General features: G+C 48.9%; 8 protein-coding genes across 8 annotated transcripts; 4 read left to right on the top strand and 4 right to left on the bottom strand.

Annotated features, from left to right (window-relative positions):
- Positions 1-1,958: 1,958 nt before the first annotated feature.
- On the top strand, positions 1,959-3,731 carry ATNIH1004_001781 (uncharacterized protein; the record flags this gene model as incomplete). The annotated part of the gene is made up of 3 exons (XM_033566476.1): positions 1,959-1,991; positions 2,050-2,160; positions 2,211-3,731. 3 exons carry the CDS (start codon positions 1,959-1,961, stop codon positions 3,729-3,731), a joined length of 1,665 nt encoding a protein of 554 aa, XP_033432233.1.
- A 1,557-nt stretch (positions 3,732-5,288) lies between these two features.
- Positions 5,289-7,026, top strand: ATNIH1004_001782 (5'-methylthioadenosine/S-adenosylhomocysteine nucleosidase family protein; the record flags this gene model as incomplete). The annotated part of the gene is made up of 4 exons (XM_033566477.1): positions 5,289-5,621; positions 5,846-6,215; positions 6,283-6,462; positions 6,920-7,026. 4 exons carry the CDS (start codon positions 5,289-5,291, stop codon positions 7,024-7,026), a joined length of 990 nt encoding a protein of 329 aa, XP_033432234.1.
- Positions 7,027-9,788: 2,762 nt separating this feature from the next.
- ATNIH1004_001783 (GMC family oxidoreductase) lies at positions 9,789-11,973 on the bottom strand (the record flags this gene model as incomplete). Its single annotated transcript, XM_033566478.1, has 7 exons — positions 9,789-9,862; positions 9,930-9,973; positions 10,031-10,497; positions 10,555-11,215; positions 11,276-11,497; positions 11,555-11,572; positions 11,630-11,973. 7 exons carry the CDS (start codon positions 11,971-11,973, stop codon positions 9,789-9,791), a joined length of 1,830 nt encoding a protein of 609 aa, XP_033432235.1.
- Positions 11,974-12,595: 622 nt separating this feature from the next.
- ATNIH1004_001784 (aldehyde reductase II) lies at positions 12,596-13,654 on the top strand (the record flags this gene model as incomplete). The annotated part of the gene is made up of 1 exon (XM_033566479.1): positions 12,596-13,654. One exon carries the CDS (start codon positions 12,596-12,598, stop codon positions 13,652-13,654), a length of 1,059 nt encoding a protein of 352 aa, XP_033432236.1.
- Positions 13,655-14,082: 428 nt separating this feature from the next.
- On the bottom strand, positions 14,083-15,749 carry ATNIH1004_001785 (MFS transporter; the record flags this gene model as incomplete). Its single annotated transcript, XM_033566480.1, has 2 exons — positions 14,083-15,614; positions 15,680-15,749. The coding sequence occupies 2 exons, from the start codon at positions 15,747-15,749 to the stop codon at positions 14,083-14,085; spliced, it is 1,602 nt and encodes a 533-aa protein (XP_033432237.1).
- Positions 15,750-16,020: 271 nt separating this feature from the next.
- ATNIH1004_001786 (putative glycosyl hydrolase family 88) lies at positions 16,021-17,556 on the top strand (the record flags this gene model as incomplete). Its single annotated transcript, XM_033566481.1, has 4 exons — positions 16,021-16,185; positions 16,244-16,422; positions 16,493-17,402; positions 17,461-17,556. The coding sequence occupies 4 exons, from the start codon at positions 16,021-16,023 to the stop codon at positions 17,554-17,556; spliced, it is 1,350 nt and encodes a 449-aa protein (XP_033432238.1).
- A 137-nt stretch (positions 17,557-17,693) lies between these two features.
- On the bottom strand, positions 17,694-19,064 carry ATNIH1004_001787 (SMP-30/gluconolactonase/LRE family protein; the record flags this gene model as incomplete). The annotated part of the gene is made up of 1 exon (XM_033566482.1): positions 17,694-19,064. One exon carries the CDS (start codon positions 19,062-19,064, stop codon positions 17,694-17,696), a length of 1,371 nt encoding a protein of 456 aa, XP_033432239.1.
- A 2,530-nt stretch (positions 19,065-21,594) lies between these two features.
- On the bottom strand, positions 21,595-22,752 carry ATNIH1004_001788 (aromatic prenyltransferase (DMATS family); the record flags this gene model as incomplete). Its single annotated transcript, XM_033566483.1, has 1 exon — positions 21,595-22,752. The coding sequence occupies one exon, from the start codon at positions 22,750-22,752 to the stop codon at positions 21,595-21,597; it is 1,158 nt and encodes a 385-aa protein (XP_033432240.1).
- Between the last annotated feature and the right edge of the window lie 582 nt (positions 22,753-23,334).

A 23,334-nucleotide genomic window follows, 5' to 3' on the forward strand; every position in this document is an offset into this window, starting at 1 on the left:
GTATTCAATAGGTAGCACAGCAGGATGAAATAAACAAAAATAAAGGGCAGAATATAGGGTATGGGTTCATTCTGACCTTATAGCTTCCTTTGTCCCTTAGTCTGCAGCTAGGCTGACCGTTACGATGGGACGGGACGGGACGGGAATGGGATATTCCCATCCCATCCCATCCGGCTGGGTGGGCATAGAAAAACGAGAATGCCGTTTCCCAATTATCCTATGTCTAGTGCCAAGCCTATTAAAAACAGTAATATTTGCAATATAATACTGTAACTTCCTATTAGAGTTTAGTAACAGTTAGCAGTAACAACCATTTAAATATATATATATATATATAAACCTCTGCCTTATAGTTAAAAGTTTTCTACAGTACAACTATAATATGCCTAAAATCCTGCTAAATCCTACAAAACCTATCTTTATATTCTAGTTCTTTTACTAATAGTATAGTAGAATAATAATGCTTACAGATTTTAGAATATTTATAACTAAGTGGTGGTAATAATATAATAGTCTGCAGTCACAGTTTGTATTATTAAATAACGGGATTCCTATTCCTATCCCATTCCCATCCCATCCCGTTGAAGTTAGTAAACGGGAATCCCATTTCCCATTTAGAAATATTATGGGAATCCTGTTTTATTTAGGATATAAAACGGGGCAAACAGGATGCCAAGAAATTTATGGGATTGGACGGGATGGGAATAGTACTACATAAAACGGGACAACGGGATGGGAATCCCATGGGAATTTCCAGTCCCAACGGACAGTCTATCTGCAGCGGAGAGCCGTGGGACGGCCAGATCGGCTAGATTTCGGGACGACAACACAATTGTTTTATGGTGAACCCCATACACGACTTTTGGACTGGTCTAGTACTGTAGTTTCTGAAAGACAATGTTCTTTATAAAATGAGCATAATTGTGTAAAAAACACCAAGTGGGGGACTGATTCAGGAGGGGCCATAGATCAGCACTTTCCATTAAGTCTATAAAATTCACCGACTAATCAAATCGCCATTTTCTAGGTAACATGGCTCTTCGGGAAAATTATGCGAGTGGCAGAACCCAACACCCCTGTCTGGATTACATCGACCGTCTGTATCCAAGAGCTTGCTGTCGAGGAAACAGTAGAAGGAGCTGAGCAGATTAGCGTTACTAGTTTCATTTTCAAAAGGGAAAGTTTGGCTATAGTACAGGACCGGAATTTAAAGGCCAAGGGTCTAGAACAAAAGAAATAATAATTAAAAATAACTGGGCTTAAATTATTTACTGTATTATTTATCGTGTGTTAAATACTAGAGAGGCACAGCATACTCCAAGATATAGAAGCTCATGTTGCGCAAGCTGCTTTCAGGGAGTATACTATTAAGGAACGGTATTAGCAATACTGTAGTATGATTAAGCCAAGCCAGAAAAATTAAAATAAAAGAAAAAGAGAGAAAAGAAAAGAAAAGAAAGCTTGGCTTGAAAGAGTTTGAGGCTGAGGGTTTAGCAAGACACAGTGTCTAAATTAATTAACTGCCATATGCACCATGTTACATGCTAGAGACTAGACACATCATAGTTCAAGACAGAGAATTTTCATATTGCATATGCCAACTAGCGGCCCAGAAATATTTTCATTTCGTCTTCGCGGAAATAACCGGATTAAGGCTCCATCACATCTCTCGCGGCTTCGTCCAGGACTATAAATTCTCTTTTCCATGCCTGCTCGTGGTTGATTCATTCCACAATCTTTCTTTCTCCATCCAAAGGCGGTACATTGGGTCTTTGGATTTAGTGGCATTGCCTTTTAGAGCCTTACGCATCATGTTGCTCCTAGGCTGGATAATCAGCGGCCTAGCTGTCTTAGGCGCCGCTATACCCTCCCCACTAGGGACAGAGAAGAAAGGCCGGGGGCCTCTCGATATTCATGTCCCTCTTAGGCACGAATGCGCTCTGGGTTATCGGTACTCCATGTATATGGGGGGATGTCATAAAGTCCTTGAGGTATGTTGCAGCTAGGGCTTGAATTGTGGCAATGGTCGCTGACTGTAAACGGGTACAGGCGAGAAATCCGGAAGCTCGCCCTGCCCTTGAAGTTATATCACACCTACAGCAATGCGCCCAGGGATATGGATACGTAGAACGGATCAAGCAGTGTCAGCAGATCATTGGAGTGAGCACCTTTTTCAATGGTGACTAAGAACCCGCCACTGACTGACATAGTATGTGCTGCCAGCGCGGCATTTGGACCCCTTTACAGCACCATCACGCATTATCCTTGGTGCCATCGAAACCTTCGGAGAAGGCGTCGCTAGCTTGATCAAGGGCAGGCCCTGCCAAGGTGTGTCGAAAATCGCGATTCCCGGAGTTCATTCGGTGATCAGAGAACTGCTCACTAGCAGTGAAGGAAAGCTGGTTATTGAAAAACTTGAGCGAGAAATAACTGCTTTTTTGAACAACCCGGGGATCCATGAAACCTGGGAATTTCTGAATGAACCTCTAACTGATATCCCGGTCATCGGGCCGGCTATCAAGAGTATTGGAAATGCAGAGGCTTGGATTTTTAAAAATATTGTACCTGCATTCGCCCAGGAGAAATTGAAAACATGTATCGACGATGGTCTCCGCCATCCTACTGATGACCCCTTCTTCTTTATCCTGGGAGCAGCGGTCAACATGGTTCAGCATCCAACCATTCTGGACCTTCTGCTGGCCATACCAGGGGTTGGAGAGATGTCCGGCGCTGTTAAAGCTGCCGAGGAAGCGGCGAAATTTGCAGAAGCTGCCAAAGCTTCAGGGATAGTTGAAGAGGCAATAGAAGCAGAGAACGCTGCCGAACGCGCCGCTGAACTTGCCAAAGCAGCCCGCGGCACCCAATATGAAGGCAAAGTTGCCCAAGCGGCACACAAAGCGAAAGAAGCAGCCAACGATGCACACTATTGGGTCGAACATGCTGAAGGGCCAGGGCCCAAACAAAACCCCAAACAGAAACCCAATCCTGTGGAAGGGGACTCCAAACCCATCGGTGACGCTACAGCCGTCGAAGTTCCCCATGTTCCTAATGAAGGTGTGAAGGTCGTGGAAGATGCCGAACTCAAAGCTTCAAACCAGGCCGAGCTTGACGAAGCTCTCGAAAATACATGGAGCAAAAGCGACGAGGCCGCGCAGGCAAATTGCAAACGGTCACCGGGACTTAAGTGCCTTAAAAATTGGGGGAAACCTGAATATCGAGTTTTTGATGACGTCCCGACGCTTCAAGACCTTGTGGGAAATATACAAAAATACGGTCAAGTAGAGAAAGGCAATGGCCTCTTTTACAGCAGTCTTGACGGCCAAAATGGGGTTAAACTATCGACTGAACACTACAAGAACTATATCCAGAAGACCACAGGACGTAAAGGGTTTGCCATTGATCGTGTGACCGATAAAAATTGGTCTCGGGCTCAAATGAATAAAATGAAGACACCAGCAATGGTCGACCGGTTTGGACGTCGACTCTCACAGGCCTTTGCTGAGACTACCCAGGGTGATGTTTACTTTTTTACAAGATCAGAGTTTGATGGCACGACATTTCCGGCGACTTCCGTATGGGGAGGCTGGGAGTACCCGGCTCTAACAAGAAATCCACGGGTAACGAAAATCATCCAAGTGGACCCCTTCAAGAAGGGGGATTTAGGCCATACCATCTGGACTCCTGACAAAGGCCCCTCCCCCAACGCTCCGAAGTCGGGAAACGTGGCTTAAGGAATAATTATTGGAAGGAGACCTGTTTTTTTATCCCAACCGATCATAGATACCGCCAACGGGAAGCCTTCCTTCGAAAAGATGCGCTCGGTACGGCAGGTCATTGGAACAATACCGAAAATGAAAATGCCTGGAACAGAATGTGTTTACTGCCGGCAAAAAGTTTTAACATTTTCGTACTGATGGTGGTAATACAAAACAACCGATAAATGCTCGACATCTCAATATACAATGGTCCAATCAAATCGCTCAAAATACCGAATCAAATACTCTCTCAGATCAATCAAAATAGAACACTCGAAGCCATCGAATCTGACACTTCATCTCGTGTTCTGACTCTCCCTACCAGCATTTTAAGAGCCCTTGTCAAGGGCTAAGCCCGTAGAACCTAAAGATAGGCTATGTACCAAGAGGAATCGCTGAAGAAAGGAAGGAAAGAGAGTAAGGGGAAAAGAGAGCCACGTGTTGGGGGTCATCACGGGTCAATAGGGACTGTAGGCTGGCCGTCGGGACTGAATTCGGGATCCCGGCCGAGTTTCATTTTGTTTTCCGTCCCGTGCCAAGTTTTTCGGGAAGATATTCCCATTCCTACTTTGAAGGCCAAGTCCCGTTCCCCGTCCCATTTCCCTTGGGAATTGAGATTCCCATTACGAAACGACAATTCCCGAATATAGTTTATAATCATTTGATTTAATACTGGCCTAATTTAATACAAGATTCGAGGGATAGATTATTACTGGGAGATTTATAATAATAATATATGAAGGGTAACAGATTAAGGTAACAGTTAACACCTTTAGTCACTTTAATTTCAGCAGCTTAACGGCTCAACAATAATTCTTAAAATACCAAGTTCGGGCTGCTGGCGGATGTGTTAAACGTTGGGGTCGGTAATAATGAACCGATAGAAGCGCTAAGACCAGATTATCAGGCTATCAGCGTTGGGCCACGAACCCGCCAATGACACCCTTCAAAAAGAAGGGGCGAAGCTAGATAGGCCAAAAAAGCCTTCACAATGTCTGCAAAAACTATCCCATATATTTTACTAGTGATTTCAAATTTCAATGGCCTTTTCAAATTTCATTTCAAGGGTCTGAAATTTCAGTCGATTTCAATTTCAGACCCCACCCCTGTTTTTTACCCCGCCATGCACACAGATCAAACATAGGGCCCTTCATCAGCTTCTCTAGGTTGAGCCTCTGCCATCTCAACGTAAGGAATCACATTTCAGACAATGAATGTATAGCACCATGAGTTAAATATTTATAGCTGCTCTCTTAAACCTCACAGAATATAACAAGACCTTAGCGATGATGAGAGCTATAATGTAGTTAATTAGACCGCAAGAAAGATTTAACCTCTTTCTATGTCTCGCTCGCGTCAAAAACTTATAATATTGATACAATCATTTCCAATTAGTTTCCTATTAACTGGTCCTTTGGATCTGATTCAGCCTTCGGCAATATGTCTGGGAAAAAAAGAAAAGTATTGCTTTCTGAAGTAGAGTCAGCTAGACAGCCTCCTGTGCCTGCACAGGCAGATAACAAAGATCACAAAATGGCAGTCTTCCCTTCGCTCGAAGAGTACCAGATCGGTTGGATATGTGCCCTTCCAGACGAGGCGGCTGCTGCTCAGGAAATGCTTGATGAAAGCTTTGGGACCCCCGAAGAGCAGGACAGCACGGGCTCTAATATATACACGCTGGGCCGAATCGGCAAGCATTTGGTTGCGATTGCATGCCTGGGAGGGCAATATGGGACGACTTCAGCTACCACCGTGGCTAACAACATGATGCGGACATTTTCCAAGTTACTGCGGGTTGGATCAATGGTTGGGATTGGAGGAGGAATTCCTTCTGCAACCCATGATATACGCCTCGGTGACATTGTAGTTAGTTATCCTACTGGCACGTGTGGGGGTGTGGTCCAGCATGACATGGGAAAAGTTGGTGAAGATGGGAATCTTACCCACACTGGGTCTTTAAACAGCCCGCCCCGGTTATTATTAGCTGCGGTCAACCAAACAAAAGCAGCTGCTTTTCGGGAAGACCCACATTATCTTTCTTATATCCAACAAGCAATTCAAAGGAATGCACGGACACGCCGACACTTTAGTCGGCCAGACGAACAATCTGTGATGGTTGCCTGACCGAGTGGGAGGTAGAAAGGGATAAACGAGACAACAATGAGCCACAGCTACACTATGGTATTATTGTGTCAGGGAATATTGTGGTAAAGGACGGTAAAACACGGGAGCGATTGCGGAAAGAAACAGGTGCCTTATGCTTTGAGATGGAGGCAGCAGGCTTAATGCAGGACTTCCCTTGCATTGCCATCCGGGGTATCTGTGATTATGCTGATTCGCGCAAAAATAGGCAGTGGCAGGCGTATGCAGCATTGGCAGCTGCATCCTATCCAAAAGAATTACTCAGTTATATCCCTCGTGCCCAGGTGTCAAAGGAAAAGCTGGTGGCGGGGATTTGCAGTACGCGACACTTGCAAGAAATTTATTATTGCTAGATTAGGGCTCAACTGACTTTACTCTTTCCCAGCTACAATCAGGGAACAGCTTAAAAACTTCAACAACACCACTGATAACATCCACCAAAAAATCAATATGGACTGGTTAAAGATTGCAGAAGGGGCGGCATTTGATTCATATGCAAACCAGCATGAAAAATGTTTTCCCGGAACTAGGCGTGAACTTCTCGACCAGATTGAAAAGTGGGCAGGTTCACTAGATGGGAAATGCATATTCTGGTTAAATGGCATGGCAGGAACTGGGAAGTCAACAATTTCACAAACCATTGCACACAGTCTCAGACAAAAGCAATCACTCGGCGGGAGCTTTTTTTTCAAGCGAGGTGAAGAAGACCGAGGGAATGCCAGAAGGTTTTTTCCAACTCTTATGCTACAGTTGGTGGCTATATTTCCTCAATTAAGGAATAGCGTACAGAGGGCAATTGAGGATGATCCCTACATTTCAGAGAGGGCGCTTGGAGAACAATTCAATAAACTTTTCCTGCAGCCGCTTCAGAAAGTGGACTCTGATCAGGCTGTTACAGCAACTATAGTGGTTGATGCGTTAGATAAATGTGAAAGGGAGGGCGAGATAAGAGCTATTCTCCAATTATTACCACAGGTACAAATATCGACCTCCATACGGATCCGGTTCTTCCTAACAAGCAGACCTGAACCCGATCCGCCTGGGTTTCAAGCAGATCAGCGGCAATCACCAAGATGTGGACCTTCATGAGATCCCAAAGCCAATGATCCAGCGTGATATCTCGTTATAATTTGATTATAAGCTTTCTCAGTTAAGACAGGAGCATTCGTTTCCAGCGCTCTGGCCGGTGCATGACCATATCAAAAGCTTGCTTGATAGGCTGTGCCATTATATATTAAGGGTGCCACCATATGTCGATTTATTGGCGAAGCAAATTGGAATCCTCAGAGACGCCTTGAAGCAATACTCGCAGACAATTCGATCTATATTTCCAAAATGGCCAGGACATACATGCCTGTTCTAAAGCAACTGCTTCTTGGTCAGGATGGGTGGGAAACCAAGGAGCTGATCGAAGACTTTAGACAAATAGTCGGAGTTATTATTATCCTAGCCACTCCACTCTCGATCAATGCCCTCAGCAAGCTTCTATTCAAAAAGTCAGGGGATGTTAGGTATCGCTTGTGTCGGCTCCACTTAGTCCTTAACTTGTCTGACGATTTACATAGTCCGGTCCGGATTTTGCATCTATCATTCAGGGATTTACTTCTGGATCTCAGGACAAAACAGGCCAAAGAGAGTGAAGAGTTTTGGATAGATAAAAAGGCAATACATAGAACGCTTATAGATTATTGCCTTCAGATGATGGACCATGGTCTCAGGAAGAATATCTGCAACCTGTCAAGTGGTGGGACCCTACGCAGTGAGATTGATCTACAGTGCATTGAGCGTCACCTACCACCAGGATTACGATATGCCTGCCGTTACTGGGCAGACCATTTGATCCTGTGCCATAACCCATTTAGTGAGTTAGCTAAGGCTTTCTCATTTCTAAAAATACACCTCCTTCACTGGTTGGAAGTAATGAGCATTTTGGGCCTTTTATCTGCAGTTGTGGGACTAATAATACGATTACAGTCAGTCGCTCAAGTAAGTCCTCCTCCAGCCAAGTGGACATAAGGATACTGAGAAAAATAGAGCAAGGATCATCCTGAAATCTCGGATTTCTTTTATGATACTAGACGATTTATCCTTAAAAACCGACAGATAGCAGAGATCCCCCCACTTCAGCTTTATTCCTCAGCTCTGATGTTTTGTCCCAGACGCTCAATTACTAGAAATGTATTCAAGAGTGAGCTGTCAATGGAGCGCACAACTACAGACCCTTGAGGGCCACTCTGATTCGGTTTGGTCAGTTGCTTTCTCCCCAGATGGCAAGCTGCTGGCATCCGGCTCCAATGATAAAATTATCAAGCTCTGGGATCCCAGAACGGGCAAGATATACCAGTCTTGAGGGCCATTCTGATTCGGTTCGATCAGTTTATTTCTCCCCGGATGGCAAACTGCTCGCATCCGGTTCCGTTGATATAACTATCAAGCTCTGGGATCCCGGCACGGGCGAGCTGCACCAGATTCTTGAGGGCCATTCTAGTTGGGTTTGGTCCGAAAAACACATTGGTCTATCTATACTACATGGTCAGTGGATATGTTTTCAAGATGAAAGGGTAATGTGGCTTCCTACAGAATACCGCCAAACGTGCTCGGCGTCAGATGGTAGTCTTCTTGCTCTTGGCCATAAAAATGGACGAATTTCCTTGATCTCATTAAATTTTTTGTCAAATAAGCGTGGATGAATAATCTTGTCACATTCCCTTGTATCTTCTAGTCTCTTTTCCAAACGAGGGTCCAAGATAGCCAAGAATTTATATTTTGTCTCCCCTGCTACTAGAATATCAGACTTATTTCTACACTCTTCTGGACTACGGATATTGATATAGTTGCCAGATTTAGGGTGGGGAGAGAGAACCGTCACTTGCCCCAGAATACCTCGCCTTCTTCCTCCGTGTGCATTTTTCCCCTGGGAAGGCTGTGGATGTGAGGTTGGTTCGAGGTGACGGGTAAGCAGCGTCGGGATATGGAAAGAAGCTGTTTGTGGGGACCGTGGAAGAGGGGAGGGAGGCAGACAATCCATGGGAAGCAAGCTGTCGATCAGAAAGTGTAGGAGGGATTCTACTCGGCCATCTGGGGGATGAGTTCCCCAGCGGAAGATTGATCTTGGTCAGCGTGTCGGGACCACCGGTTGATCGCGCTCGGTGTCATTCCCCTGAATCACCTCCATTCCTTTAGATAGTAATTGAGTAAAAGTATAGTCGAGCAAGCAGTCAATACAGTTGTTGTTATCCTCCAGATTCTTAGTAAGCTACCAGCGTGCAGCTGGTATAGTGCCTCCCACTCCTTCCATTGAGCGAATGATCATAACAAAAAATAAGATAAAATTCTATAGAAAGTTATACAGTCGCTTTTCAAACATGATCATTATTAAGTCTACAATTTTATATACATAAATTACCTATCCTGCATTATGAGCTACTCTAAAATCCGCAAATTTTCTAGTAATCAACATATGTCAATCTGGGAAACTATAATTTATGACTTTGCTGACCATACTTAGTGATTTAGATAGAGCTAGCAGCTCTAGCACGGAACAGCCTAAACTCAATGTCCAAAGTGACTGCCTGGACTTAAGAAAAGAGAGGGAAATAGGGTAGATTGACGCTTCTAGGTAGTTCTATCTTTCCATTAGATTTAGGAAGGAGGCCTTTTGCATTCCTTTGCGATGAGCTGTAGTTTTCCTAGCGCGTACAAATTCGGCAGTATTCAAGATATCCACTAAAATATTATCTCTGTTGATTGGCAGGGTGGGCTCTCAACCTTCGCATATTATTACTCTGGAAATGTCTCTTGGGGTCTTGACCATGTATATACTCTCGCTAGACTATGTTAAACCAAATTCACTATAATACCCACTGGTCAACACTAATGATCCACGCTTGTTTACAATTCGACCCGCGTAGGTCCATCCAATTCTTTGTTGATGATCTCCTCGGCAATCTTTTCAGCCAGCGCATCTAACACGCCGAATAGTTAGCACAAAATATGCCGAGATGAGCGCGAGCGACAGGTCAATGGACATACAGATTGCGCTTTGAATATGACTGGGAGGGAGGAATGGGAGAGCACTATTATGGCATCAGTATTGCACAATCCTAGGTCACGGAAAGTACACCAAAACATACGCAGCATCCACAACTCTTACGCCATTGACGCCAATCACCCTTGCCTGGCTGTCTACAACAGCTTTGTTCTTAACCGCATCAGGATTGCCCATCGCACACGAAGACCCGGCGTGGTAGAAAGCCAGGCCATCTTGCTGAATGAAGTGCAAGATCTCCGCATCGGACCGAACCGAAATTTTGCCCGGGTAATATTCGTCTCCGAGGCGAACAGGCACCAACTCCGGAGACTCGAAGATCTCTCGCAGACGCTTGAAGGCAGCAATGGCAACCTGCTGGTCGGTAGGAGACCCCAGCGTGTTCGTGTGGATGACGGGCGGATCGTGGGTGTCGGCGGACCGGAGAGTGACGTTGCCCAGAGATACGGGGGCGACAAGGGCTGCGTTGATGGACGCATACTGCTTGCTGTCTTTGGGCTGACGGCCCATAGGATCGTTGAAGTTGCCCAGGTACATTGGAGATACAATATACTGGGATTGGTTGTAGGTGAGCGGTGAAATATTGGTCTACAGGACAGCGGCACTTACCTCCACTTCCGGCCAATCTTCCGGGAACTCTGCCAGGTCCTGAAGGGTTTCCGGCGTAAATGCGTCACGGAGATGATCGGGGACCTTTTCAAAGGCACCAAAGTCGCCCGCGTTCGCAGTCAAGGGCCCCTGACGATGCTGGTGATAATCACCGACGTAGAGCCGAAGCATGTAGAACGCATCGTTAGCCCATTTGGTCCATGTGGGGACGTCGACAGGGTACGATACCCCAAACCATACGTGGTCGACCAGGTTCTGTCCCACGTAAGGACTATCATGAATGATGGGAATATCAAGGCTATCCAGAGTATTTGCCGGACCGACGCCCGAGACCATCAGCAGTTGAGGGGACTGGAAGGCTCCAGCCGATAGAATAACCTCCTTGTCGACGGCGAGCGTATGCTCCACGCCAGCCATCTCTACCACAACTCCCGTGGCAGTCTTGCTGTCGTCGAAGAGGATTCGCTTCGCCAATGTTTCTGTATAGACGGTTAGTTTGGGGAGATCCTGGAACTCCTTCAGATATGTGTTTTCAGAAGACGCCCGCTCCTGCGTCTCGGGGATGGTTGTGAGCGCAAAATACTGTGAACCGATGATCTGACCACTGTTGAAGTCGCCGGCATCGTCAATCCCCACGGCCTTCATAGCCCGCTGGATCCAGCTGCAAGGTGTCAGCAGTTTCTCCAGTGGCAGTCGACTTCAGGAGAGTGATGATTATCACCTGGAGATCGGCGACGCCCAGTTGGCGTACGTCACAGTCAGCGGACCGCCGTCGGGCGAGAACGCGCCTGGATGATATCCGGGGGTCGCATTGGCAGCTCGGTGATTGGGATCCGGGGCTGTGAAGTTCGTGCCTTTCTTGAAATACCGTTCGAATTTAGACCACGCGTAGCTTTGGTCCCCGACCTCATCGGCCCATCTCTGAAATGCGCCGACAGGGGCTCTGGTGTATTTTCTTAACAACCGACCAGAATAATAAGTGTGTATGGGAAGGCCGTACCTCTGGTAAATCATCGCACTATCATCACTCAGCACCAAAAATTTTCCAATAGGGTTTGTAACAGCTGTGTCTTACTTGCGTGCGCTGGAGCCTCCCATGCATTTCCCACGGGGATAACCGAAGACTCGTCCCCCCATCCCTGGCTGGGGCTCAACGATGAAACCCCAATCATTAGCAGCATTATTTGCGAAACCAAAGGCTGGAGTGGATGAGATTATTGGCTCCGAGTCCTCGTACCAGCCGCCAGCCTCGACAATGGCGACCTCGAATCCCGCCTGAGCCAACCTTGTTCCTACTGGAATCCCCGCAGTGCCTCCCCCGATGATCACATAGTCAAAGGTACTGTTTCGTGCCTGGCCGTGGAGAAAGGCGCCCGCCAGGACAGGGAGAAATGCGATAGAAAGAGGCCAGAACATCATTCTTAACCGAGGAACTGAGGTAGGGTTTGGTGCGAATATGAAACACGATAATATTAATTTATGGCCGTTACGGATTCAGCTACGCGACCCATCCCATATCCATCCGGGTCCAGGTAACCATCCATCAGATACGGCATTCACGTTCTCCTGATATTGAGAACTAGCTCCGAGGGCATGTTGCTCTGTGAAATGGGAAAGACGCACCTCACCAGTGCGTTCGGAGTTCGAAGCAAAACGAACCACAAAGCCGGAGACAAAATCAGATTTAGCTGGCGGAGACTTACAAATCATGCCGGGATTGCGAGATGTGCCCACTTCTCCGGGGCTAACGAACCATCGGAGTTGGACGTCGCCGGAGAACCGAAGCAGCCATGTCGACCACCAACATGCGGTTGCTAGAATCGGATCCTTAGGAAACTTGTATTTTTCGTATCACCTAAGTAAATCCACATTTATGGGCTTTTCTCCAGAAATGCTACTATTAGTTATCCCGAACTTATATCAAGCCATGTCTCGTCGACTGCCAGATCAGAATCGATTGGAATACTATACACTCCACGATAGATCGTCCCAGTTGCTTTTTTCTTCATTTGAATAAAAAACAAACGAACAGGCCTCGATTATGGGTTCCATCGCGCCTACCATTGTCCCTCCTGGAGGCCTTGTCTTGGTCACCGGTGTGAATGGATTCCTGGCTTCTCACCTCGCCCTCAACCTTCTTGAACATGGCTACAAAGTTCGAGGCACTGTGCGATCTCAGGAAAAGGCTGACTGGATTACCGACGCTATGAAGAAACGTTATGCAGAAGCCGCCTTCGAGACAGTGGTGGTGCCGAATATTTCCGTTCCGGGGGCATTCAGTGGAGCGATTCGGGGCGTCGATGGCGTCGCCCATGTGGCCACTGACCTGTCCTTCGGTAGCGATCCTAACAAGGTCATCACGCCCATGCTGGAGGCCCTTCGCAACATCCTGGAAAGCGCCACCAACGAACCGAGCGTCAAACGCTTCGTGCTGACCAGCAGCGCTATTGCTGCTCTAACTCCGCAGCCGGAGAAAGAAATCCACGTCGACACCAACACCTGGAACGACAGCAGCATTCAGCGGCCGTGGCGACCCGCGCCGTATGAGCCCGAGCGCTGCTGGGACGTCTATGCCGCGCTAAAGACCTCCACTGAGCGCGAGTTCTGGAAGTTCATCCAGGAAAACAAGCCTGCCTTCATCGCCAATGCCGTCCTACCGGATTTCATTGTAGGCCCGATCATCCATGCCAAGCAGAATGGCAGCACCGGCCGCTGGGTAAAGGAGTTCTTCGATGACCCCATAAATTACTACAAGCCGCTGCAGGGCTTCATTCCCCGGCACTTTGTAGACGTCACCGACGCGTCTCTGCTGCATATTGCAAGCTTGACGCACAAGGATGTGCAGAATGAGCGGCTGCTGGCCTGTGCCGGCCCATTCAACTTCAATAGTTGGTTGAGCGTGTTCCGGCAGATTGATCCTGCGAAGCCGTGGCCGGCCGATGATCCGGATCAGGTCCATGATCGTAGCACTGTTGATACTCGGAGGTCGAAGGAGCTCTTGAGGCGGTATTCCAGACCTGATTTTACGCCGTTCTTCGACAGTGTGCGCGAGAACTGTCTCAATAGCGACCCCGAGTGGAAGCGGTCGAACTTTCCCTAAGTGCAATGAAATGAGATGGCTTATGTACTCGAATGAACGCTTTCACGTATGTTTTCTTCGTACTATGTGTTAGATTCACCAGTAGGCGCTGAGCGCTCATTTAACCCCGAGAATCTCTTGATTAGAAAGGACGACTGTATCATGACTGACTCAGCACCTAGGCATTTTTCTGGCATATTGCTAAATCTAGTAGTATCGTGGTAATCGCATTTACAGGCCAACAGCCTAATCCATTCACGGAAAAGCTATCTCAATGCCATCTGTCTGCCCTGTCCTCCTAGCTGTATACCACAACATGTGCCACGAAATAAATCAAACTATTGATACTTGCAGTAAATATTTTTAAACAGGTCTAGGGTAAAGCATAAGACTATAACAAAATATGAAGAACTGGCTCTCTCCCCATTCACCTACACGCAGTCTTTCAATTAAGCACTCTGGTGTTGGTGCACGGCGGCAGCTTTCTTGGTTTTCTTTCGGTAGTGATCCTTGATCAAGAAGACGAGACTCATCACCAGACCCAAGCTAGCCAACCCTAGCTCGAAGTAGAACGCACCACGATACCCCTTCTTCTTGTCGCCATAGGTGTGGCCCCCGTTATTGACTTCTCGCTCCACCGTCCCCGCAAAGCCCAGCCCCAGCGAAATACTGTAGTTCACGATGGTCATGACCACACTCGCGCCGATGCCCTGGTACTTGGGCGGCACGGCGTCGGAGAAGATGATTGTCGCGGCGGGGAAGGACGAGTCCATGCCCACGCAGATGATAAGCACACTCCAAAAGAAGTTGCCCCAGTATATCTGATGCGTCGGCATGGTGGTAATGAGGATCGACCCGATTAGGTACGCGACCATGCCGATGAACATGACCCATGCTGCCGAGACACGACCGAGGAGCTTGCCCACCGCGAGGGCTGCGCCAAGTCCCGAGGGAATTACTGGGCTGTACCAGGCAGCTAGGAGCAGCGGGCTGACGTTGTTCAGCTCCATAACGAAGACGGCGGCATAGTACACCCAGATTCCGAAAGTCGCCCAGCCACAGGCAGTGCAGACCAGCACAAAGGCAATATCGGAGTTGAAGGCCGCAAGGGGCAGGATTGGTTCCTTCGACCAGCGCAGTTCAACCCAAAAGAAGGCCGCTGCAAAGATGAATCCTAGGATGAGGCACACATATACGTATGGTTCTTGCCAACCGAACCCGGCGGCTTGATTCCACGCGAAATTGATCAAGACCAGAGAGGTCACGCCGGTAAAGCAGCCTGGAAGGTCTAGATGCACGATCTTTTGGCAGACCGTCAGAGTTTTGGACGTGCTACTCATCGGCTGAGGTGGTATTGCCCAGACAGCAAACATAGCCAGGCAACCGAGTGCAATGGCCGCGCTCCAGTATGCCCACGGCCACCAGGCCAGAGCAAAGAGGCCACCACTTGCAAAGCCGGATATAGCACCAAAGGGTGCGCTGCCGCCGAAGAACGCAAAAGCCATGTTCTTACGGGGTCCGGGAGAGTACGACTGGCCGAGAATGGCGATCGCGTTGGGCAATGTGACGGCCGGCCCCATTCCCTGGAAAACACGGGCGAAGATAAAAAGAACCTGCGTGGAATAGACGGCTAGTCCACAGACGAGAGTCCACAGCGCGTACCAGCCCATGCCGATGATGAACATCTTCTTGTGTCCAAAGTCGTCCCCCAGCCGGCCGGCAATCAGGACAAAGGTGCCAATGGTCAAGCTGTAGCCAGCCACAAGCCACGACAGTTCGTTGCTGTTGGTGATTCCGTACCAGTCCCCAATGATCCGAACGATGTCCATTGTTTGGCCCAGCCCGAGCTGATTCGTGTACATGGCCGAGCAGATGGTCAGGACGAAGAGAATCTGCCGAGACAGAGGGAGGGTATCTGCGATATAGACATGTTCGTCCTTCGTGCCCTTCCCATCTTCGAGGGTGGGAATATTTTCGTCATCTTGCCAGTCGTATTTGTTATTTCTCTCCTTCGATATACAGCTAGGGAAACCTAGGAAGACTCACCTCTTGGGATACCTCCCTGAGAAGAGACGGATTTGGTCTCGCTGCAACTCTGGTTCGACTCCATAGCCATGAGTCTTGTCTGTTGGCGATAAATGATGCAAAGAATGAGAGTGCAAGAAGTAGGATGAATTACCTCTTTAATATCCAATACGGACTTCGAAGCCCAGCGACAACGCACCGGATCGACCACCGAGCTCCGGGGCCCACGACCATCCAACTCCGGGTGGCAATTTAGGGGAGGACCGCCCGGAGTGGGGCGATCTTAGGGCTACAATAAAACAGCGGCCATTCGTCCACCACCTGGATTCTCGGTTCCATGATACCCTCCACTCCAACGCAATATGAAGATCTTCCATTCACTGTCCTGTTTGCTCTCGCTGGTCCTGATCAACAGACCCGCTCAGGCCGTCCACCATCCGAAGCATTCCACCTGGATGCTGGAAAGTGTCATCGCGCGAGGCGAAGGAATCAACCCGGCCGACGGCCTATTAGGAGTCATTCAAAAGGTACAGCACCGTCGTAGTCCCTTCCCTGTGTATGGTTGATTAACACATTCACGCACAGGGATTATTTCAACAAGCGCTCCGAGCAGCCATCGCCCAGTCTAGCGACCCAGGGGAGATCGCAAAATGGACGGATTATCACCGTCGCAGCGTGGAGGCCAATATAGAGGACCTCCTCAATGCGACGGCGTCCTCACGCAACCTGTCACTCGATCGATTATGTGTCGGTCGTTCGATTATGTTCGTGCCAGCCATGCATCCCATCATCAGGTGTGAATCCCGACTGACGTTACAATCTCTGTCCGTCCAGCGAGATGGATCTTGACGGGCCTGTCCATCGCAACGTACTCAAGGCCCTCCGCAAATCCCTCGACCTGCAATCTCGCAACGAGAACTCTGGACTGTGGTACTTCGTCGACCCTCCGCCTCCCTACATACCCTACGGCAATCTCTCTTACAGCGATGGCATGTATGGCTTCGCACCCTTTGCCACCTTGTATGGCTTCACTTATGGTGACCCACACGTGAACCTCGATTCCGCCCTGCTTCAGCTGAGCCTTCTCTACAATCACAGCATAGAGCTGTCTACGGGTCTGATTAAGCACGGCTATGATGCCTCGCGAAAAGCTCCTTGGGCCCACCCAATCACCGGAGCCAGCCCCATTGTGTGGGGGCGGAGTTTAGCATGGTATCTCATCGGGACGCTGGATACCCTGCAGATCATCGATTCCAAGTATGAGGATCGCTCTGAGTCAATGCAGAAGGATGAGACCGTCCAACTCATCCTCGCAATGTTTCAGCGTCTCGCCCGAGCGACGGTGAATGCGATCCAGGACTCCGCCCGAAAGACGGGTCGTTATGCCGTCTGGCAGGTGATGGACCAAGCCGGAGAGCCGGGGAATTTTGTCGAAGCCAGTGCTAGTGCCATGGTCGTGTATGCTCTGGCCAAGGGGGCGCAGCTAGGTTATTTACCGAGTTCCGGCCGTTCGCCATCTTCGGAAATAGTTGTGGGACATGGCGCATCCTCGTATCTTCGGATCCAGGGCACGATGCGGCGTTCCCATGACCAGGAACAATACCAGGGCGTACTGGATCTTGCTCGCGCTCTCTACCAAGATGTGATTGAGCATTTTGTTGTGCGGAGGCAAGAGGACAACCTGTTGGATTTCCTCGGGACAAGCATCATTGCCAGCTTGCATGAGGACAAGCCGTATTACGAGGTGCGTTTTGGTCCCCTTTCGCACTCCTATGTCTTCTGGCTAATGTCTCTCGTTGCAGTATTATACACATCGAGCTGTCACTACCAACAGCTTGATTGGGACGAGCGCGTTCGTGCTGGCCTCCCTAGAGATGGAGCAAGCGGGCATTTTGTAGGAGTAATACAATATGTAGGGTTAATAATAGGGTCAACTGATGAAATAGGACAACTACTTTGTAAGATTGGGGCCATGCCGTAATGTCAAAAGTTCGTTCTTACATTTCTCCATCCATTCCAGCAGAGTAGTACATTATCAAACGGCTTTTTGGCCCTGTAAATCCCATCTCACACGTCCGACACCTCCCTGCCCAACCATCCATACCTCACGATAGTCATCCGCATCCGACCAGACAAAGTTATTGACAGTGAAATTGATCTGCACACGCGCAATCATATCCCCATACTCGTCCATGACACTTAATCCATTCCCGCTCGCTGTCACCACCCATCCATTCCAGGCTACCTTGAGACCGTCCGGCACTGTGCCGATGGCGTCGTAGTGGATAGGACGCTTGTTGACAATGGCGTGTCCATGATCGATGAGGTCGAACTTGTAGATGGTGCGCTTGCCGGTTGTGTTGAACAGCAGGCCGGCCACGCCGGGACTGGGCAGATCGATGGAGATCGGCGCCGATTGACCCGCAGCCTCGGTGTCGGTGATGTAGATATGTCTTCGGTCAGGACTCATGGCGATGCCGTTCGGCGAGCGCATCTCGTCATTGACCACGGCCGTGGATCCCGTGGCCGGATCGAAGCGATAGGTGGCCGACTTGAGCTGCGGCGGGGTATCGGCCACCTCCAGCCACCAGGAGTAATAGGGAACAGTGAACCAGACAAAACCGGTAACGGGGTCGACAATGACATCGTCGCAGTCGGTGAAGGTGAGACCGTAGTAGTTGTTCAGCAGCGTGGAGGACTTATTCGTCCAAGGATCGAGGGTGACGATACCGGGCCGCTGTTTGTGTTTCTCGCTGCTGCCGGCGACGGAGTAGTAGATCAGGCCGTTGTGGTAGAACCCGCCGTTGGGCACATAGATGGGGGGATCCGCCTGGAATTCAGACAGGGTCGGCGGGTCGACATTTAGATCAATAACGAACTGCTCTAGCATGGGCGACAGCTCCGAGAAGAAGATCTTGCGGAGACCGGGCACGAACGTCGGTGCCTCATGCAGCGCCCACCGATTGACGGAAAAGACGAAGTCCACGCTGGGGTTCTCGCCGAGCAGTTTTCGGCCACGTTCCTCGTCGAAGACGACAAAGTCCGCTTGTTCTACCTGCTCCCAGGTGGTCGATTTGGCTTGGCCTCTGCCGCCTTTGAATTCAATGTCTGCCAGGTTCGTGGCGTAGGTGCCGTTCGGAGAATCTCGCCAGAAGGGATAGGGAAGGTTGGCTCCGTGTTTGTCAATGCAGACTACGCCTGGTGCGATGCACTGGCGAACTAGACCGTCTGTTGTTGCGGTGTATGGGGAACGATGAAAGCTGTCGACCAGAGGATGCTGTTGCCCCAGCTCGTCACGCCGTTGCAGGACAACGACGGCCAGCGCGACAGCAGCATTGAGTGTGAATGTGATGATGAGCTTCATCTTCCGGTTAGCGTGTAAATGCTGGTCGATGGAAAGCCTCATCTTCATAACCAAGGGTTTTTTTAACTTTACATGTACTAATTGTTTTGATTTCGGAGACGGATGGTCGTCATCCTTCTTTCTCCGACGCTAAGGGCAAAGTCGTCGGAACACCCGTTCTTCGGACATGCCAACCTGGGTCGCCGAAACTTGATGGTAAGACTGGTTGAGGCTTACATAATAAATATCGTTTTAAGGAGGCTGCTAAGGTCCAGATACTCGAGGTACTAAGTGGTGGACGTTCATCTATATGAAGATGGTATGAGATAGGCGAGGTACTAGACGTAGACAGACACGCAAGTGCCTGGCGCCTCCAACATGTACATGGCATACTGACCTCTACAGGGATCATTAATCCTATCATGTGTGGCACAAAATTTCCCCATTATGACTGTCCAAAAAAGTAGGAGATTAGACTGGCCAACGTGACTTTGGCAACTACAGTTTTAACCAAGTATAGACATCACGATAGGGGGCGGTCAAGGAGCGGTCATTCTATCTACGTTTACCAAAACCGCACGTACAGAATGCTTCAACTAGTTCATTGGATCAGGGGTTACATTCAGTTACTACATGCCTTCCACATGAACGTAAAGCAACGCCCTGGTCATAGCCAATTTGGCTCAAAGAAGCCCTCCACAGCGTCTCCTGGACTGGGCTTGAAGGCGGTTTGCTAAGTCTTCAAACTCTTTAAAGTGCTCATCTTGGTTGTCACATTTCCGAGCAGAATCAAAATCGATTAGAACCGCCTTTGAACTCTGCATGAGGAAATTGAATCAATTTGTATACCATACCTGATTCTCAAGCTATGCAGCCGAGACAATGCCTGCTGGCAGGGGGCAAAGTCCTGGAGTCCAGCATGTCGTGCATTCGTAGATCTGACCAAAATTCGTGCTATACCAATTCACAGCGTTTTCATCGCTAGAGATGTTGATAATATCTTTCCGATATCCAGATAACCTACCATCATGGATATCCATGACCTTGCCAATTCACCCCAAGATGGATGTGATGTTCAAATACCCTTCATTATTTGAACTATCTTCGTCCACCGCAGCTTTAACGAAACTTTCCGCCAGTATTCGCCCACATGGATACAACATGTTTCCGTATATATCACAATCTGTTTTGGACCATTGGCTGTCGACAGGTCCATGTCTCCGCGAGAGAATGCATGGCATCAACACTATTTGCACCTCCCGCTCGGGCAGGTGCGCTGGATAGTCGAAGGTCTTGGACGAACAGTCAAGGCGTCTCTAGCCACTATTTATCTCCTCCAATACAGCTTCAGGGTCAGGGAGAGTATTCAAGGGTTCATCGGGAGGGCCACGATTTGGAGTTGCGAGTCTGAACCCAGAATCCAGAAGCCTTTGTGTCGCCGCTTGATAATCTTCGTCTCGCACTACGAACATGTGCGTCTACTCCCAGGTTATGTCACATAATCAGCAACCAAAGAGTCAAATTACATCGCTCGACATACGTCAACCACAATCAGCACACCAAGGTAGGCTAGTGCAAGAGGCTCCCTGTGATGACCGGCAGAGGATGAAGAGCACGTAAAGCTCGGACACCGCCAGGTTCTGCGCACTTTCGTGCGGATTCCTGAACATTACGTACTGATTGGGATATTTAAACTGTTGCCGAAACGTTGTGAATACCCTTGGCTCTTCGTTGTGATGCCGCGTTCGAGGGCCAATGTAAAAGATGCGATGTATCACGTTCGGGGGCCCAGAATGGACACCCGTTTTCTTCTTTCCTCAGCTTATCCTTTATGTAATCAATTGCATGTAGGCCCATGCGGATCAAAATGGTGTGACTACTAGCGCTGTAATTCGTAATGAATCTTAAATACACAGCTGCATCAGATCCCCGAATGCGAGGGAGTAGGAAATCTCATGTTACCACAGCCTGATCAGCCCCGTCGCCAATATCTCAATGGCGGCCAGGGCCATGACGGGCTAAGACGCGCTGTGGGCGATCTTCCGTTTGAACGCCTGCCTTCTTAGTTGCTCGCAGTCCTCAACGACTGCGAGCGTCACCTCCTTGGCCCTCTCGTCTCCTTAGTGTCTAATGATACCAAGACAGCCGTGTTCTGCGCATTCTTGCGGCTAAGCTGAGGCGAGCGTAGTATTTGTTATGTAAACCCCCACCCGAAGATCAACATCTTCGGAGATGGATTGTTCTAAAACTGTTTACGAACTAGTCTGATTGACAACCTTCACTTTCCAGATTTAGACCCACCAAACACTGAGATGAAATTCCCACTCCGCGTTCTGCTAATCATCGTCACCCCCACCCTAACGTACATACTTTCTTAGCCATAGCGTGCTACTGCCCGCACTCGCCTTAGTTTTTCAAGAAGCTCTCAAAGGTTCCATAGCTGTAGTGATACACAGTCATGTATGGCTTGCCCTTTTTGAAGGAGTACGAAATCCATGCGAGGGCGTGGTTTGTGTTGGCTAGATCCTCGTCCGGGCTTCAGGGAGTGAGTGTCAGGGGGTTGGGAAAAAAAGGGGGGTGGGGGGTGGACTCACTAGTACTCGCACAGGTTGGCCATGTATGAGTCGGCTAAGCCTATCCAGCCCATGCGGCGGAAGAAAGCCTTCAAAGCATTGGCAACCACCGTGTCATTGTACCCAAATACCGGGAAGTATATCTGGGGTTCCGGGATGGGATTCCCTGGGCAGAGGCTGAAATTGATAATGAATGGCAGGCGTTCTGCGGGCGAAGTACCCAGCTCGTGGAAGCCAGGAGGGCCTTCGCTACGCCCCTCAGTGATTGGCAGCAAGTCCCATAGCTCCTTGAGTAGCTCCAGGCCGGCCAATGTCTGTGGGTCATTGCGCCTTCCTCCCAATGTCCAGTCGCTGGTAAGGGCATCAAAGTCCCGCTTTGTCTCGTAACAGTACATTTTAATTCGTGATTCGGACGGCTGAACAAGATCACATGAAAAAAAATGCGCAATAAGGGCAGAGCCTTGCGCTCCAGCCTCAGAGGCGCGCGAAGCCAAAAATTCTGTTAAAGTTGATAGCGGTATCTTAAGTTGGCCGTCATGATCGACCTTCCGGATAGCGTCAAACATCAGCCTTTCCTTTGATTTGTCGGTGACAACAGATTTAATTCTGGGGCAGAAATAGGCTTTCAGTAACATATCCCCGTTTGGCTCCATGTCGGCTGCAATGACACTCTGCGTACGGAATGGGATGGTGGTGTTGCGGGCCATTTTGGCTTCTTCGTCCGAGACAATAAGATCCGACCTGAAACTATTGTACCATTCCAGATGGAGACCTGGAACAATTTTTCCAAATCTGTGCAATGTCTCAGTGATCGCCTTGGTGTTAAATAAATCTTGCTCGGTGCCAGCAAAACTGCCAATTGGCTCGAAGGCGAAACGGACGAGAGATTGGGAAACATTGTAGCTTAATTCGAAAGGAAGTCCATAACGGGTGAGCATGCTCTTCCAGCTCACTTGGGCCCCTGCCGTAGGATACGCCCCCAAGTTGGGAACAACAAACTCGCGGTGAAGGCACAGAAATCTGTACTGTGCGTGTACATCGTAGTTAGCATTGATAAGCATTTTGGCGAAGAGCGGCGCTGTGGTATGCCACCATTTGGCCTCGTCGTCATTGGCAAAATTGAATGTTCGGCTGAGAATCTCCAGCGGCAGTAAGCTGGCAGCCTGCTCGGAATGCATCTTGAAACAGCTAGGAATCTGTCAACTTGGATCAGGATGTCCTAGGGGGATCTCGTAGACTTATTTAGGCTTCTGCGTGGGTGGATGTGTGATCTGGCCTCCAATCTGGGAAGATAGTACCCAGCTCAAGGATCGCTCGTACACAATTCCGATACACTCTCATGGAAGCTAATTAAGAAATCCCCACCATAAATACTAGATCTTATTCCTTCTTGTCAACCAATGCCATGCGGGGATCTCCACCATATGACCCACTCGGACAGTTTCTACACAATTGCTGGATACCGCTACTTCCACTATATCCTTTCCTCTGTCAAGGGTTAGACCTCTTATAACCTAATATCTAGGGTAGATACAAAGGAATCGTCGAAGAGGAAAAGAGAAGAGAAAACAGCGATGAGACGATTGCGAAACAGACAGGGGAAGAAGTCACATGGAGTGTACTAATCAATATACTAATCAGAAAGAAACACGAGGGCTGAGGGGTTGAGTAGGCTAAGGGGTTCTAGCCCCTCACATCCTCCAAGCTTTCTGTCCGATTGTGCAACACCGTCGTCATCGGGCTGTGAGTGCTGCATACAC

Source organism: Aspergillus tanneri, assembly GCF_003426965.1.
Source record: "Aspergillus tanneri strain NIH1004 chromosome Unknown AapTan_2_pilon_pilon_pilon, whole genome shotgun sequence".
NCBI classification, from domain to species: Eukaryota; Fungi; Ascomycota; class Eurotiomycetes; order Eurotiales; family Aspergillaceae; genus Aspergillus; species Aspergillus tanneri.